General features: G+C 34.8%; 1 protein-coding gene across 1 annotated transcript; it reads left to right on the top strand.

Moving 5' to 3' along the window:
* The first annotated feature begins 2,559 nt into the window (after positions 1–2,559).
* On the top strand, positions 2,560–14,700 carry LOC149937550 (uncharacterized). Its single transcript, XM_090152943.1, has 5 exons — positions 2,560–2,663; positions 3,710–3,852; positions 10,520–10,839; positions 12,673–12,853; positions 13,880–14,700. Exons 2-5 carry the CDS (start codon positions 3,717–3,719, stop codon positions 14,542–14,544), a joined length of 1,302 nt encoding a protein of 433 aa, XP_090009069.1. The 5' UTR covers positions 2,560–2,663; positions 3,710–3,716; the 3' UTR covers positions 14,545–14,700.
* The last annotated feature ends 804 nt before the right edge of the window (positions 14,701–15,504 follow it).

The raw sequence follows: 15,504 nt of genomic DNA on the forward strand, positions 1-15,504 counted from the left end.
GCATAGAAGTAATATTCTTCGGGAGCACTTTTGTTAGTTCTTCACTCGTAGCGTCTCCATTAGTTTGCCCCTTTACAATATTTTCCATCAAATTGAAAATATAACTGTAAGACTTTGGCTCTTTCAGCGGTCTTGCATTCCATTCATTCGTGGCTTTGGAGAAGAAATATTCAAAATCTTCTTTAGTTTGGTTTTCTACTATCTCCGTTTGTATTTCAAAAAGATTTTTTCTGCCTACATTATGATTGTGGTCTAATATTGTCAAAATTATTCTTGCCTCCATAATTGTAAAATCAAAGTCATGTTGTTTTGAACAGTACTTGTTCATTAATTTATGGAATGACTCAGGCGCAGACGTATGGGAAAAATTGTTAACTGGTTTCAAATATTTTAGTAAGGGTTTGTTGTTAAGACGTTTTACTACATTATTGTAGGCTGCGCTGTTTGGTTTTATCCACCTTATCCATCCTGAGTTAACCTAGCATGACCACATTCTGGTTAATTATTAAACAGAGAAAGTGTGCTTATTAATTATATGATACTTAAATTATTTCCACATTTCTGGGTCATTTTGACATTTCTCCGAGTAATACCACAAATGTCTGGAAAGTGCTTTCACCAACGCGGCTGTAGATCTTCGTTATATTTCAATTTGGAAATTGCCCTAATTTTTTTACCAACTCCTTTCGCCAGATGCCAAACGTCGAACTGATGATCTATTATTGGGTGCTCATTCCGTAAATAGGCTCTGATTTGAATTTCACGGACTAAAGTCTGTGGTATTAAATCTCTTTTTAATTCTTCTAAAACCGCTTTAGGTGAAAATGTGTGGTCATCTGAATCTTCACAGCTTGGTTCGTAGAATGAAAGCTTGTCAATTTCCGTATCACTTTGAGAAGATGATATATTAAAAGGACTACTACAATAGCTTTTTGACCGGAATGAAGTATACGGTTACACAATGGATTACGGAGTGGACTATTTTCCACGTTTCTTTGATGTGATTGAAATATATGTCTGGAGTATGAATGGTCACGAGGCACTATCTGTTAACGCTTTCATTTCTTCATAAATTGTCTGTGGAGTAGAAGTAGCTGTGCCAAAATCTACATTTTCCAAAACTATTTCATCACACTTAGTGGCGGACTGGCCATAGAGTGAACCTGCCCGATGGCAGGTGGGCCCTCTCAAACGTGATAGCCTTATAGTTTTTAAGACGGGGGCCTATTTTCCCCAGGCAGCCCAAACTGTTAGACATAGTCCGCCACTGATCACACTGCACACCTAAACTTATAGGCCGTGAAACAATTTCTTCACACTGCACACCTACAGAGTGCACGAATCGAGAATCACTACTAATGTTAATTGAGTTCGCTGTAGGTATTTCTAAATCATCACTCTCATTGACCAGCAGCTCTTCACTCATCATTCTTTGGTGTTGCACTCTCAACTTTGGACACAAGAAAAAGCGTTGGAATCGAACCAAAGTTCAATTTGGTATAGGTTTTATTTGGCGGCAAGATTGCGGCCGCTACGCTACGTGTTGCCGCCATTTTTCCGAAATTTTCGAGCCGAGCGCGCGCTAAACTTCTTACAAGGATGCTGGCGCGTTCATCCCTCCTACTTCGCCTCCCTTCCTATCCTCCTTGGTTTTTCTCTCACGGCCAAAATGAGAGAGACTAACGTCGCGATCCGGCGAATGCGCCCCCGTTGATTACGTGGAGCCGTTGACGCGCGGTGAAAAGAAATACATTATGCTTTTTGGAAATCAACTGTTATTTGATGTAAACAAAGGAAGGATAGATGGCGTTGCAAATTCTGCCCATCTCCGCTTTCAAACCTACGCGGGGGGATGCATTTTCCCGGACCAAAACCATAGAAATCTCATAGGTAACTAGAATGCTGCCGCCTACGGCCGAGCTGGACGCCAGTTCGCCTTGAACCTTCAGCCAATGAGAGGCGGTAGAGTGGTTCCGCCAAGGAGGATAATAATCCTTCTTGGATCCGCTACTATAGCGGGAGATAGGTGACGTCATTCTCTCTGGTGACATTAAATTCTTGGCAGAACCATTCTTTGAGCTCTGATTGGCTGAGATCTGGCTATCGTCTGCCTCGGCGTTTGGCCCATTTGCCAGTTACACGGCAGCATTCTAGTTACCTATGAGATTTCTATGACCAAAACAGGGGTGCCTTAACGCGGTAATGTTCCCTCTATTTCTTTTCTATCTCTATGGTCACAATACCAGTCGTTTTTGCCAGAACTGAGATTTTACAGCAATCTTTGGCGAGGTAGTGGTATTTCTCCGCGCGAAAAGTTTTTATTTGGCGCTTACTTTGTTTACGATTGAAATATTTTAAGTCGAAAACATTTTTCAAGCCTCTTTAGAATTTTTAATTTTATTACTCTACTTTCACAATAATCCTAATAATCTTTTTTTAAGTTGCGGCGGCTTTAATATCGATTTGGCGGAAAAATTTCACTGCTCTAAGCTGCCAGTCTTTGCCTTGCAAAGAGTCCCAAAGACGTCTGTTAACCACTTCGCGGCTTGGTTGCGCTGCGCTTCGTCTCTTATTCTCTTCCTCGTGCTTTATTAGGGTTAGCGAAAACGTTTCTAAATGTGTTAATATTGTTTTAAGTTGAAGACATAATCTCCGAAATATTTGTAAGATGTTAATATCTATTAATTATGAAATTCCACTTTTACCTTTACTAAATATTGGATAAATGGTTTCCATTTTAAATAAATATGTTAATTTGGTATCCTGCAGTTACACAGGTTTATAATAATAACCTTTTCAATTTCGCTAACATTAAGATAAGATACATTTCTCATAAATATGGAACAAGTTAATCCTTATGTAAACTATTAATGTGAAATGTTTAGATACAGCACTAAAACTACACATTTCAAGATTTTTATACGTTTTGGATGAGGTAGGACTGATGACGAAATACATTTACCGGCACGATATTACTAAATATAGTCCCTATTTTTGTACACGAATGGCGTAAATGAAGTATTGGCGCCTGACGGCGCCCCCCAGCCCAGTTCTTTATAATTATCCTGCGTGCATATACCCACCTACCGACTACGTATCCAGTGAAATCGTAAATAGTATCTAGTTAATTGAAATCGCCCAAAAAAACATTTCGGTTTGCACACTTTTTAAAAACTTAGTGATATCTTGCGTTAAATCTATTTCGTCATTAGTCCTACCTCATTAAAAAATATTTCGAAATACGTCGTATTTTCCGAGGTAACAATTGCGGGCAAGTAACAATTTTATATTATTCATATCTTTCTAAATAATAAATTGAGGTTAAAACTTTTTATATTACTGTAATCCTGAACTAATAATAAACCGAAAAATTTTTAAAAACAAAAAAAAGTACCTATAGTTAAAAATGGCGAAACAGATCCACACATTTATTTGTGGAGCCATAATCTGAAAATTGTATGTCAAATGAAAGCCCACATATTTGGTATTTCCCCTAAGCCAAGTTTCTGTTAAGAAAGGTGTTCGGAACAATTTATTCGTCGGCAAAATGAAATAAATTTTTCGTCCCGGCTTATTTAAAAAAATTGTTCGTCGTGGTTTGGAATTTATAGCATTGGAAAATAATCAAGAGAACACTCATGTAGTGAAACTTAAGAAGTAAACGACGAATTGTATTGAGCCAATCACTGACCCTTTACACGTTTTACAGCACTGCTATGAAAGATGAAAAAGGAGTAATGAGAGGCGCCTGCCGAGAATGTGAAGGGGAATGCGACGAGTATCAGACTCCAGCCAGCGAAGACGATCACAAGTGTGTTTACTGCTTGTGCCCTCCGACAAAACACCAAAAAAGTAAAATAATTTTATTGCATACGCAAGCGATTTCAGGCTCTTTGTTAATGATACCCGGTGGGTTAATGTCAGGTCTAATAAGGAATATGATTAGAAACTTTTTCCTATATCTAAGCACTACCTACGTTATTAATAAAGCCCGTGCACGCTTACTTTCTATGGGGTGTTTTTACTAAATACGTTTCTGAAAATACTCAATAGGTGGCGCATCTAAGTCTAATTCAAAGCTTTGTAGTTAGGAGTGGCGTTTAGTTAATGAAGTTACGAAGTAATCGTTTGGAGTATCGAGCCGTAAACTTTCGAGTTAAGAGCTGAGATTGGCTTTGAGGGGAAAAAATAATGGGATCGTCTAAATCGCTAGCCTTCATTTTATTCCCTTCTAATTATATTAAAATAATACAATATAATATTATAATAACATCTTATCTTGTTGAGGAATGTCTTAAACGATTGATAAATTTTTATTAGGTATGAATAAACCAAACTGATTTATAATTTGATTTTACTTCTCTATTGTAGCCTAAAATATCTAGGACATATTAAGTTAGTCAAATTGCTCTCTAAAAAGTTTGATTTGTGTTTTGGGTCCCGATTACTTGAGGAATTTAGATGGTGTGGCGAACAATTTAAAAGTTTTATGGTTTAGTTTATACACAGTTCCTTTAAACATTTTTTTTATTCTTAACGTTTTCAAAATTTCGATCTTGTCCCTTAGAAATTTCTTAACTTGGATAGCTTTGGACTACTCTGGTGGCGATGCTGGACTTCACTACCAGAGGGCGGGGTGAAGCGACTTATAGCCCTATCGTTCTCATTGAAGTGACCGCGCAACAGACGGTTATTGGGAAGGGTTCATCTAAAAATACCCCTGGCGAAAGGTACCCCGAGTTTACCCCTTCGCTTTATTTTTATCTCTCTTCGTACACTCAGTCTTGGGATTAGTAGGTCCCCACCTTCTTTGAAAACCTGGCCTCGAGCCCATCCCCCCCCCCCCGTTCGCCCTCTTCTTAAAATTTTGTTATCGAACAAACATTATTTGTAGGTTTTCAAGTATGCTCTACAACTTTCTCATTGAAATTATTCCCTAGCACCTAACGATCAAAAATAAATGTAAACAAGTTGCCGAAAGGCAAAATACAAGTCCAGCGCTAGTTATTTGTGGAATGTCAGTGCAATTTGTAGGCGGGAAAATGTTTGATCACTAGTCTAGGTTGAGGGATGAAAAAATTCTGATTTTCACTACCAAATAGCTACCTTTCATTTCTAGTATCAGAATTATACAATATATCCTTTACGAGAGAAGTATTCATCTCTTTAAACTGCGAATGCTATTTACTCAAGTGAAACACGTACCCGAGCAGGTTCACGCGTCGTTTTTTCAAAAGAATTTTCGAATAAAAAATTAGGGGGCGGCAAAATACACCATAACTATTACATCGATAAAATATGATTTATAAATTACGTAAATATTGCTACGCAATGTTATGATTTATATTGCATTGGGCAAACAGACTATCACTAATAAAATTAAAATTTGTAGAATAGTGGCATACCTATGTGTATTATGTTACTTATGATGATTCAACAATTATCAAACCCTACTCTTAAATGAAATCATGAACTCGTAAGAATAGTTTTGATAGTATTCACAACATAAATTTCATATTTTAAACCTGAAAAACATTTTGCATATCACCTAGATTTCCATGTTAAATATACAACCTTAGATAGATGTAGATGTACATGAAAACTGTAAAAACCTGGAAATTGTTTTGGCTTTAGACAATGAAAATTGAAATTCAATAAATAAAACATTAAATAACATTTCTGTAAAATACACATGCTGTATAATGCATTATATTTACAAGGTTATACAATGTAAAATGTACAAATACATATATGGCTGTTCAATGAGTAGGTACACTGCTGCCAAATGTTACGGCTGCAAATGTTACTGCTGCAAAATATGTTACATATACTGCTGCAAAATATGTTACATATACTGCTGCAAATATGTTACGTAAACTGCTACAAAATATGTTGCGTATGCCGAAAAACAATTTTAGTTACATACGTATGCTGTTGTATAATGTATCTCAATTTACTAAAATTAAGATTTCCATTAGATACCGTACATACGTACGCTGTTGTACAATGTATCTCAATACTAAATTTCAGATTTCCATTAGGTACCGTAAAAATGTACAGTTACATTTTACTACAGCATACGTTTGTATCTCAAATTCTCATTACTAAATTTTCGATTTCCATTAGATACTGTACAAACTTAGTTACATACGTACGCTATTGTACTATGTATCTTAATACAAAATTTCAGATTCCCATTTGATACGTGTACAAACGTACAGTTACATACATATGCTGTTGTACAATGTATCACAATACTATATTTTAGATTTAGATTAGATGCATTTCATATACATACCTGGTATGTGAAAACGGTCCAGTTCATTTAATACCAACTCATTAAGCACCACCATAAGCCTATGATTAGATAGGCTTATGGCACCTTGGACAAATTAGTTATTCTAATTTTATCAGATATTCTAATATTTACCAAATTAGTTGAGGTTTGCAGATCTAATATACCTGTAAAAAGAATTATTAATTATAATTATTTATTATAAATATTATTGAAATTAACGTACCACAGAACAAGGACAGAACTCGAATGTAGTTTTCGAGACGAAAGGAATGTCGAGACGAAAGGAATGTGCTTACTTCTTTCATAACCTCGTAGACATTCTCATATAGCTAACGGCCGCGTTGTACCTCTGACAATGGTTTTAGGTAATCCATTTTTCACCCCAAGCCGAATGGAATGTACCGGCTTCTCTTAATAACTTGGGAGAGATTCAAGGCTAGCTAGAGCCACTTTGTAGCTTTAACAATGGTTTCAGGTAATACGTTTTTTCTCCGTTTTTACTATCAAAGCATAAGTCCAGCACCGCCAATAGATGGCGCGCGCCGGACTAAAAAACGTGAAAACGTATTGGATATATTAGTCCATGAGCCAGGCGCCAAAAAGTAGCTTGTCGGGCTCATTTTAGGGTTGATAGATGACACCATGAAAAAGCCAAATTTCAATTATGCACTCTGAAATCCGTAGCTTTTCAAGATGGCGGCCACGCAACATCTTAAATGCGCAATATCTAAGGTTTATCTTGTCCGAATTTGAAGTTCTATACGTCACGTAAAAGCTCTTTGAGTGAGCTACATTTCAGGTCAATAGTATTAATTCGCTATGTGAAGTAGTTTTGAAGACACGCCCAGTTTACCGTGACACCACGCGTTTCAATATGAACATTTCCGGTCGCTATTCAAAACCGAATTGAACAATAAAATTGCGAATTTTCTTGTTAATACTAAAACGAATTGGCTTTCTTTAAACGCATTATTCATAGAAATGAAACCAATAGTAACTGGTCACAAAATCAAAAACTGGAGGCGTCTCCTTCAAAGTTCCTCCAGTATGAATAACTTAATTACGTTCCTTGTCGAGGATTGGAGTTTAAAATTTGACACTATAGGAACAACCGCGCTGTACGTTGCCTACAAGATATCAAGAAGAAATACTAAAGAAGTTGAGGAACAAAACTCCACCCAGGAAGAGGCTAAGCACGCTGCTGAGCACGGCTTTGAGTCCATTACCATTGTCGCGGAAGACACTGACGTCTTATTTTTATGTTTATCGTTTTCATACAACATAACCGCTGAAATGAATATCAGATGTGGAACCAAAATAGGACTCGCTTAGTAAGTGTAAGTAAAGTAGCAGCGTCACTAGGATTTGAATTGTGCCAAGCTTTACCAGGACTGCGTGCCTTTACCGGATGTGACACTGTTATCAGGGCAAGGCAAAATTAAAGGGCTCAAACTCCTTCGACAAAGTTACAAAAAGCAAGATGAAGAATTATTTAGTGATTTACAGGAGTTTACTTGCCGATTGTACGCACCAAGAACCAACGTAATCTCGGTAAACGAGCTACGTTACCAATTGTGGCGTGCGAAAAAAGGAACCGCGGAATCAGGCCAGCTACCTCCTTGCGCAGATGCTCTCCACCTTCACGTACTCAGAGCAAATTATCAAGCGGGGATAGGGAGACGTTCTCTAATCGAGTGTCCGGAAATACCCCAAGGACATGGATGGGAAACATAAAAAGATGGTCTATTGGACATCAAATGGACGTTACTGGCCCCCGCACCTCAAGCTATACTAGAATTTATTGCTTGTAACTGCGCAAAGTCGTGTAAAAATTCTAAATGTCAATGCGTAACAAATGGCTTAAAATGTACAGACGCCTGCAAACTACAGGACTGTTCAAATATGGCCGCTCCAGTGGAAACGGTACAAATGGACCTAAATGACGCGGATAGTGAAGACGAAATATAAATAATTAATATTAAGTTTTGTACAAATTTTGGTTTATAACTTGAAAAAGAACATAAAATAATTTTAGCTTAAATTAGTTTTTCAATTTATAATTAATCGTTAAGAGGCTTATTATTATACTGTTATTAAGTTAATATTATCCTAACATTTTTGTACCAATTCAAATAGTCTAGCGACTGAACATTCCTACTTCAACATCCTATTTAAAAAAATTAACTACTTACCAAAATATAATATCTTAGGAACCAGCGGCCATTGTTGAAAATGGCGGCGATAGCACAAAGAAAGCTAAAATCTTCTTTGAAAGTATTATTTCTTTTAAATTTGATTACTTTTATATGGGTCTTAACCAACTTGTTTTAATTAAACATCACATGATATTTATTATATCTCCGGTTCTATTGGTTTCATTTCTATGAATAATGCGTTTAAAGATAGCCAATTCGTTTTAGTATTAACAAGAAAATTCGCAATTTTATTGTTCAATTCGGTTTTGAATAGCGACCGGAAATGTTCATATTGAAACGCGTGGTGTCGCGGTAAACTGGGCGTGTCTTCAAAACTACTTCACATAGCGAATTAATACTATCGATCTGAAATGTAGCTCACTCAAAGAGCTTTTACGTGACGTATAGAACGTCAAATTCGGACAAGATAAACCTTAGATATTGCGCATTTAAGATGTTGCGTGGCCGCCATGTTGAAAAGCTACGGATTTCAGAGTGCATAATTGAAATTTTTCTTTTTCATGACATTATCTATCAACCCTAAAAGTTTCCTTTGGTACCACCTAATGAGCCTGAAAAAGTGTCTGGCTCATGGACTATATTGGCAATTTACAAGCGTTCCCAACCAAATACTTGGCCTTGGGTTGTGCCTTGGGTGGTGCCTTGGGTATTAGCCTAGCTGATTATTATTATTATTATTATTATTATTATTATTATTATTATTATTATTATTATTCTACTCATACCCTGAAAATTTAAAAATTATAGCTCAAATTGTTTTTAAGAAAAAGAGCCTGGTCAGAGCAAATAGAGCAACCGTAAGGTTATTGATTTTGATTAATATGTAACATATACAAATACCCGGAATTCAAATACGGGATGTAATTTAAGTATTAACTGTTATATTTGAGAAATTCCTAACCTCGATCAATAATGTATAAAGATTTAAGAATATATATTCTTCTTCGCAATTTGGTTCTATTTATTTCCGATTTGAAAAATAGTATTACAAATTTACGTTTAACTTAACGTGTTTTATACTAACAACCGACCAAGTTGAGAAAATTTAAGAATTAGCTATTGCGGATGCCCCCTTAAACAAACCCCTCTTCTTCTCTTACGAAAGAGTCACGTGAACAGGCGCTTTTACCGGGGTCGTTAGAGTAGGCCGACTGCACTTTACGGTGCATATTAATCGCTTTTTACGGCCGTTACGCAATAGATACGGTTGGCCTTCCGTCTTTAATAGATTTAGCATATAAAAATGTATGAATACAAACTTTCATGCTTTTATCACAAAACGCACGATTTCTCCAAAATTTTACATTTTTGATCAAATTATTACCATTTTATCAATTTTGAGAAAACTATTTTATTAAAATCAATTTTCCGTTTTATCGATTCGGATCAATTTTTAATCACATTGATCAAATTGATGAAATTTTATCCAAAATTGGATAAAATATATCGGTTTTATCAATTTATACCCTTTTTAGGCAATTAATCAAGTTTAATCAAATTTTAACTAATTTTTATCAATTTTAATTAATATTATTAATAATGATCAAATTCAAACAACTTAATTCCATTTTATAAATTTTGATAAACTTCATTTATTATCGTCGATTTGGCGATTAGTTGGCAAATACAACTTTTTTTTATCTTTATATTTCGTTTTTCTCCATTTTTACCGATTCTGATCAATTTTTACCAATTTTGACCAAATTGATCAAAATTCATCAAAATATTATAAAATTAATTTCATTTGTCAATGAGTGATTATCATCTCGGGTAGTCTCCTCGTTAGTGTAAATAACTAATTAAGAGAAATAAATACATCAATTGAATATAATATTTAATTGAATTATATTAGACTGGTCTAAAAATGTAATAGTAGATCGTTAAACTAACATCTAATGTATGTTAGATTTCATCCTAATATCATGTTCAATTTCGTTTTGTACAACCAGGCTAAGACCTACTTTAGTAAAACCAAGATGAAGTTAATCTAAAATGTTTTTGTCAGGTGCACCAGCGATGGATTCTTCGGAAAAATCCTCATCAAGAAGCAGAAAACCCATCATCACATTAAGTGGATTAATTAAAGGCGTCAAGAGTTTCCAAGTTCTACAGGGTTATAAATATGTGATCAAGTACAGCACCACGGCAACTGGATCGAGTGTGGTCAGAGTGCTCGACACTACTTTGAAAGGCAAAAATAAATGGGTTATTCGATTCGATAAACCGCACGGAGTTAAAGTTCCCTTTGAGCATATCAACGTTAATCCGAAAGTTTCCGGTCTCGGAAAGGATCCTCACTTGTGGATGCCGCCAGGTGGCACTCAAGTTAGTTATTATACAATTTACGATTTATGTTATTAGATCAATTTAATGGTTCTGGTAATGTGCTATTATCTTACGAAAGGTCAGTAAATTTCATGTCGAGATGTGCACTGGAAAATCTGACAAATGGTGCTTGAACAAAAATGAAGACAGATCTACGTCATCAGATACCAATCTGGGAGCGCTCAGATATCTTACTAGTAAAGGGCGTTAAAAAATGGCTAAAAAAATGTTTTCTTGACCTATTACTGTCGAATTGGAAAATATTCGACATCGTCACGCAAAATGACAAATCCGATATAAAATTTTCTAGACAAAAATAAGAATACGTCGGGTACCTAGTTTTATCTTTTTATTTTAATTTTGCAGATGCAAAAAACAATCTTTTCAATTTAGACATTTGCAGAGCCTTTAGAATGGGTTACATACGACATCAAAAAAGCCAATGTATGTTCTTAATGAACCAGAAATGAGGAATTAAATAAAAGCTCAAGCCAGATTTCTAGCCCAAAACGGTCTTTGAGAGTTATCTCTCCCATTCCAAGAAGACCTTATGAGTTGCTGGCAGCGATGTGGCATCGTTTATAATTTGGATAGCAGCGTCTAGATAACAAACCCATTAGAAATAATATTATTACTTTTACCATATGTAACATAATTACTCTGTTTCTTCACTAACGGTTTGTTTCACAGATATTGCGTCATCCGTACCCTACGTAATATTTGACGTCAAATTTGATGTCATATTTGACGTCATCGAATCTCAAATGCCGATAATGCCGTCGCCCAATTAGCTCTACGTCTGAAAAACCGACGGCCATTATTTTAGTAAACAAACCGGTTTGAACAACCAAGGCTTAGGAGCTAAAATGAACTACAATATAGTGTCAAGTGCTGTTAATGCTATTAATCTGCAAATTAATAAAGTTTTCGGAGACTCACGTTCTAAAATAAATTGGCATTGTCAAATAAAAAAGTAGGTTTATTGGAATAAATAGTTGAAATTCATGTTCAGCTTTTCTGGTGCATCTCCTAGGTTGGGGTCTTTGCAGATTCTTTTCAGCCTAGGCCTAACTCTTCTAGGCTTGGTATGGGATTTAATAACGCTGGTGGAATATCGCACTTCGACGAATTGTTTTCGGAAAGTGATCTCTGAACCGAACCGTATTGGTCATTTTCCCCAACCTTTTATTTTTCTAAATTACTCATTATTTAACTTCATCCGCCCAAACCGAGCGAGTTTATAAATTTCAATAAAGCTACATTGGGCTTACTAAAATTCCGACGCAAAAAATTCCTTATCAGTTTAGAGGTTTTTCATTGGCTTAAATAAATATGTTAGTAGCCAATAGTGTGACTCCCAAAATTACTAGCATGAATAAAAAGGTTAAAATCTAATGTAGTCTACCTTTTTACTGGTTCGTGGTGAAACAAACCGTTAGTGAAGATTTTTGAATGGAATAAAGGTACAATGGCATACTTATGAGTAATTATGTTACATATGCTTATACTATTATGAATGTTTAAAATTTATTTTTTTCGTAAGTGGTTCATAACTGAATTAAGGCAGACACACCACGTGTTAGCAAGTACAACTTGGAAAGTGTTACAAAACGTCCCTTTTACCATCTGTGTTTCCACAAAATAGGTCTAGATATAGTATATTTTAAAATTAAAACAAGTATTAAAACAAGCTCCTGTTTCGGTTACAAACTACATTTAATTTTGTTTCTAAATGTAAACTACTTAATATATAAATGCCACACGCGCAAAAGACATCTCTCAAACCTTCGGTATTACCAATATAGTAATTCGGCTCCGTTTTAAATCTTTTAGGTGGCAAAAGGTACTGCCAAGACGATCAAAGTGATAAACAAAGTGGCCTTGCCCTTGGCCATTGCTGTGGAATGCGCTGTAATTGGGAAATCTGTCTACAACGATGTGCAAAACAAAACGAGCCGCAATTCCGTAGAAGCTGTGGCGCAATCAGCTGGAGGTTGGACCGGCGGATTCGGAGGTACTGTCATTCATTGTACTCTAATGAACGTAATAATGATATAACAACTGACGGTGTTCTGGTTATTTTATTTAAAAAAAATATTTTTTGGTTTTTAGAAATTATGGTTTTTTTCAATATAAATATTGAATATTTTGTTACTATAAGCTATTTAACCTAAAATAAAATTCGTATTTAATTCCCCAAAATTGTTTTGTAGAACCTGTTCTGCCATTTTATATTTTAGAAGAATAATAATTTTAAAAATAAGCAGAAAACATATTTGATATGTCGCTGCATCGCTATTAGTACATTAAATCTATTCAAATTAGTTACGCGCTGTTTTTCGTAATTGAAGGAAAGTTTTATTCCCTCAAATGTAAATGAAACGTATTAAACTTCGAAGTAACCTAGCTAATCATTCGTTTTCTTCACAACGGCAACTGCTAGAGATTTGATTGGAGAGTCGTCTCAGCGCAAAAGCCGGACTTAAATACAACGTTATTATGCACATTTAGTGTTTATTTTTATTTTAGTATCTTGATTCATATATACATTTTTCACTTATAAATTATTTCATAATCTTGTTTTTTAGTCATATTCCTTAACTCTCTATACAGAATGTTACAGAGAAGTAGGTCAAATATTTAAGGGGCCTGTTGTAGAGGTCCCAATGAGTAAAAAATGTTTAATGGAAATGATTCTTTAAGCTTTTTAAAAATGTAAGTCCTTGTCATATTAGATCACTTCTAAATACACCACATTTAAATTTTTCCACTTGTTCTTTATTTATAGTTTCACTGATATAATACAAACTGATAATTTGATAAAAACAATTTAGATAATTGAATAATAAGGATGCGTATGGTATTTGGGAAATTTTTGAAAGCCCATTTACCTGAAACGAAGTGCTTTAGAAACCACGTTTATGAGACATTTTTCACTCATTGGGCCCATTGAACACGCTTCTGAATTGCTCACATATTTAACATTAACACCTGGTATATGTTTATGTGTTAAAACATTTATTGATTTCTGGAATTGCAGGGGCAGCTCTAGGCGCATCGATAGGAACAGCAATCCTACCTGGAATAGGAACTATTATCGGAGGAGTCGTTGGCTCACTGAGCGGAGGCATCGGCGGTTCATTGGGAGTCGCGGCAGCAGTCAAGAAAATTTCCGATGTCTATGATTACGGAATGGAACAAAAGGTCTGCGAAAATTGCAAAAAAAGGTTTAAGATTCGAAAATACAAAGGCGAAAAACGGAGATTCTGCGACGAGTGTAACTACGCGATGGAACTAGAATGCGAATCTTGCGGTGAAAAGTTCTTACTTCAAAATTTTGAGGATGAAAAAGGATTATATCCCGGATTTTGCCACGGTTTGTGTCCTGCTGTGAAGAAGCTCGGAGAAAATTCATTGTATGTCATTTTGGAAGATAATTGCATCGAATGTAAATGCGAATTTAAAACTAGAAGGTACGACTGGGTTCCCAACCTGAATATTTGTCATTCGTGTTCCTCCGCTAAATACCTTCAACTGACGGAAGAAATTGACAAAAAAGCAGAGATATTAGAGATGCACCACCTTGTGTGCGAATTTTGTGGAGAAAAACTTTTTCTTAAAATTTCAAAGAATGAGAGCAGTTCTGAATTTCGTCATAAATATTGTCCAAATGCAAAGCCCAACATTTTTAACGAATTATTTTAACTATTCAAAATTCGAACTTAGCTTGAGTTGGCATTGTCTTCTTTAGGTAAGAAAAAGTTTTGATTTTCCCCGATATAATTATTAAAAAGCTTAATTTCTTCATTTTTGCGAATAAAACATTTTACGCCAAATTTTGAACATTTGAAGCAATCATATACACCATAAACTTAAGTTGGTATTTAAATTGGCTTTAATCCTCGAAGTTATACCTAGGGGACTAATGTCTTCATTTTGTATGTTATATTTATAACTCTTAATCCATTCTCATTCGGGATAGGCGTTAATTTCTATTTAAAATTTTTCCAAAAATAAACTTTTAATAAACTAAAAAAATTAAAAGAATACAACAAATGCAAACAAGTTTTCGCCTTAACCAATTTTTTTCAACAGACAACTTTGTAAAACATCTTAACTTGGCCGTTTTTATATTTAAAAGAAGCACAACATATTTTCAAAATTACTACATTTATCATGGTTTAAAGTTATTGAACATGGGTTTGTAAAAAGTCTTTGCTGAGGACCATGAAATAAAGTTTCATATGAATGAAAATAAATCTCAATTTGTAGCACAGTACTACATTAATTAAAGGTTTGTCTTTTTGAAGTATAAATTTATATATGAAAAAAAATTAAACCAATAATTTATCTATTGTAGGTGTATATTTTGGTTTACTTTTTTTATAATATGACTTATAAATCGATAACTGCGTCGATCACTGACCACTAAGAGTAAGTATGGATATTATCCAATTTAGGGTTATTATTAATTGACCACTGGCCATTGAAGTTGTGGTAAACTTATTTATCTGCATCCGGTGATAAAATCTTAAGGAAAATTGGTTTTTAAATGATGACTTGCAGGGAAAATATTTGCTAAATATATTTCAATTTTATAGATTTTTAAAAGCTTCGACAAATTGAGTTTTTATAGATTTTTGGATATTCCAAAGCTGACATTTT

The sequence above is a fragment of the Leiobunum rupestre genome, chromosome 7 (assembly GCF_980474605.1).
Source record: "Leiobunum rupestre chromosome 7, qqLeiRupe1.1.hap1, whole genome shotgun sequence".
In the NCBI taxonomy this organism is placed as follows: Eukaryota; Metazoa; Arthropoda; class Arachnida; order Opiliones; family Sclerosomatidae; genus Leiobunum; species Leiobunum rupestre.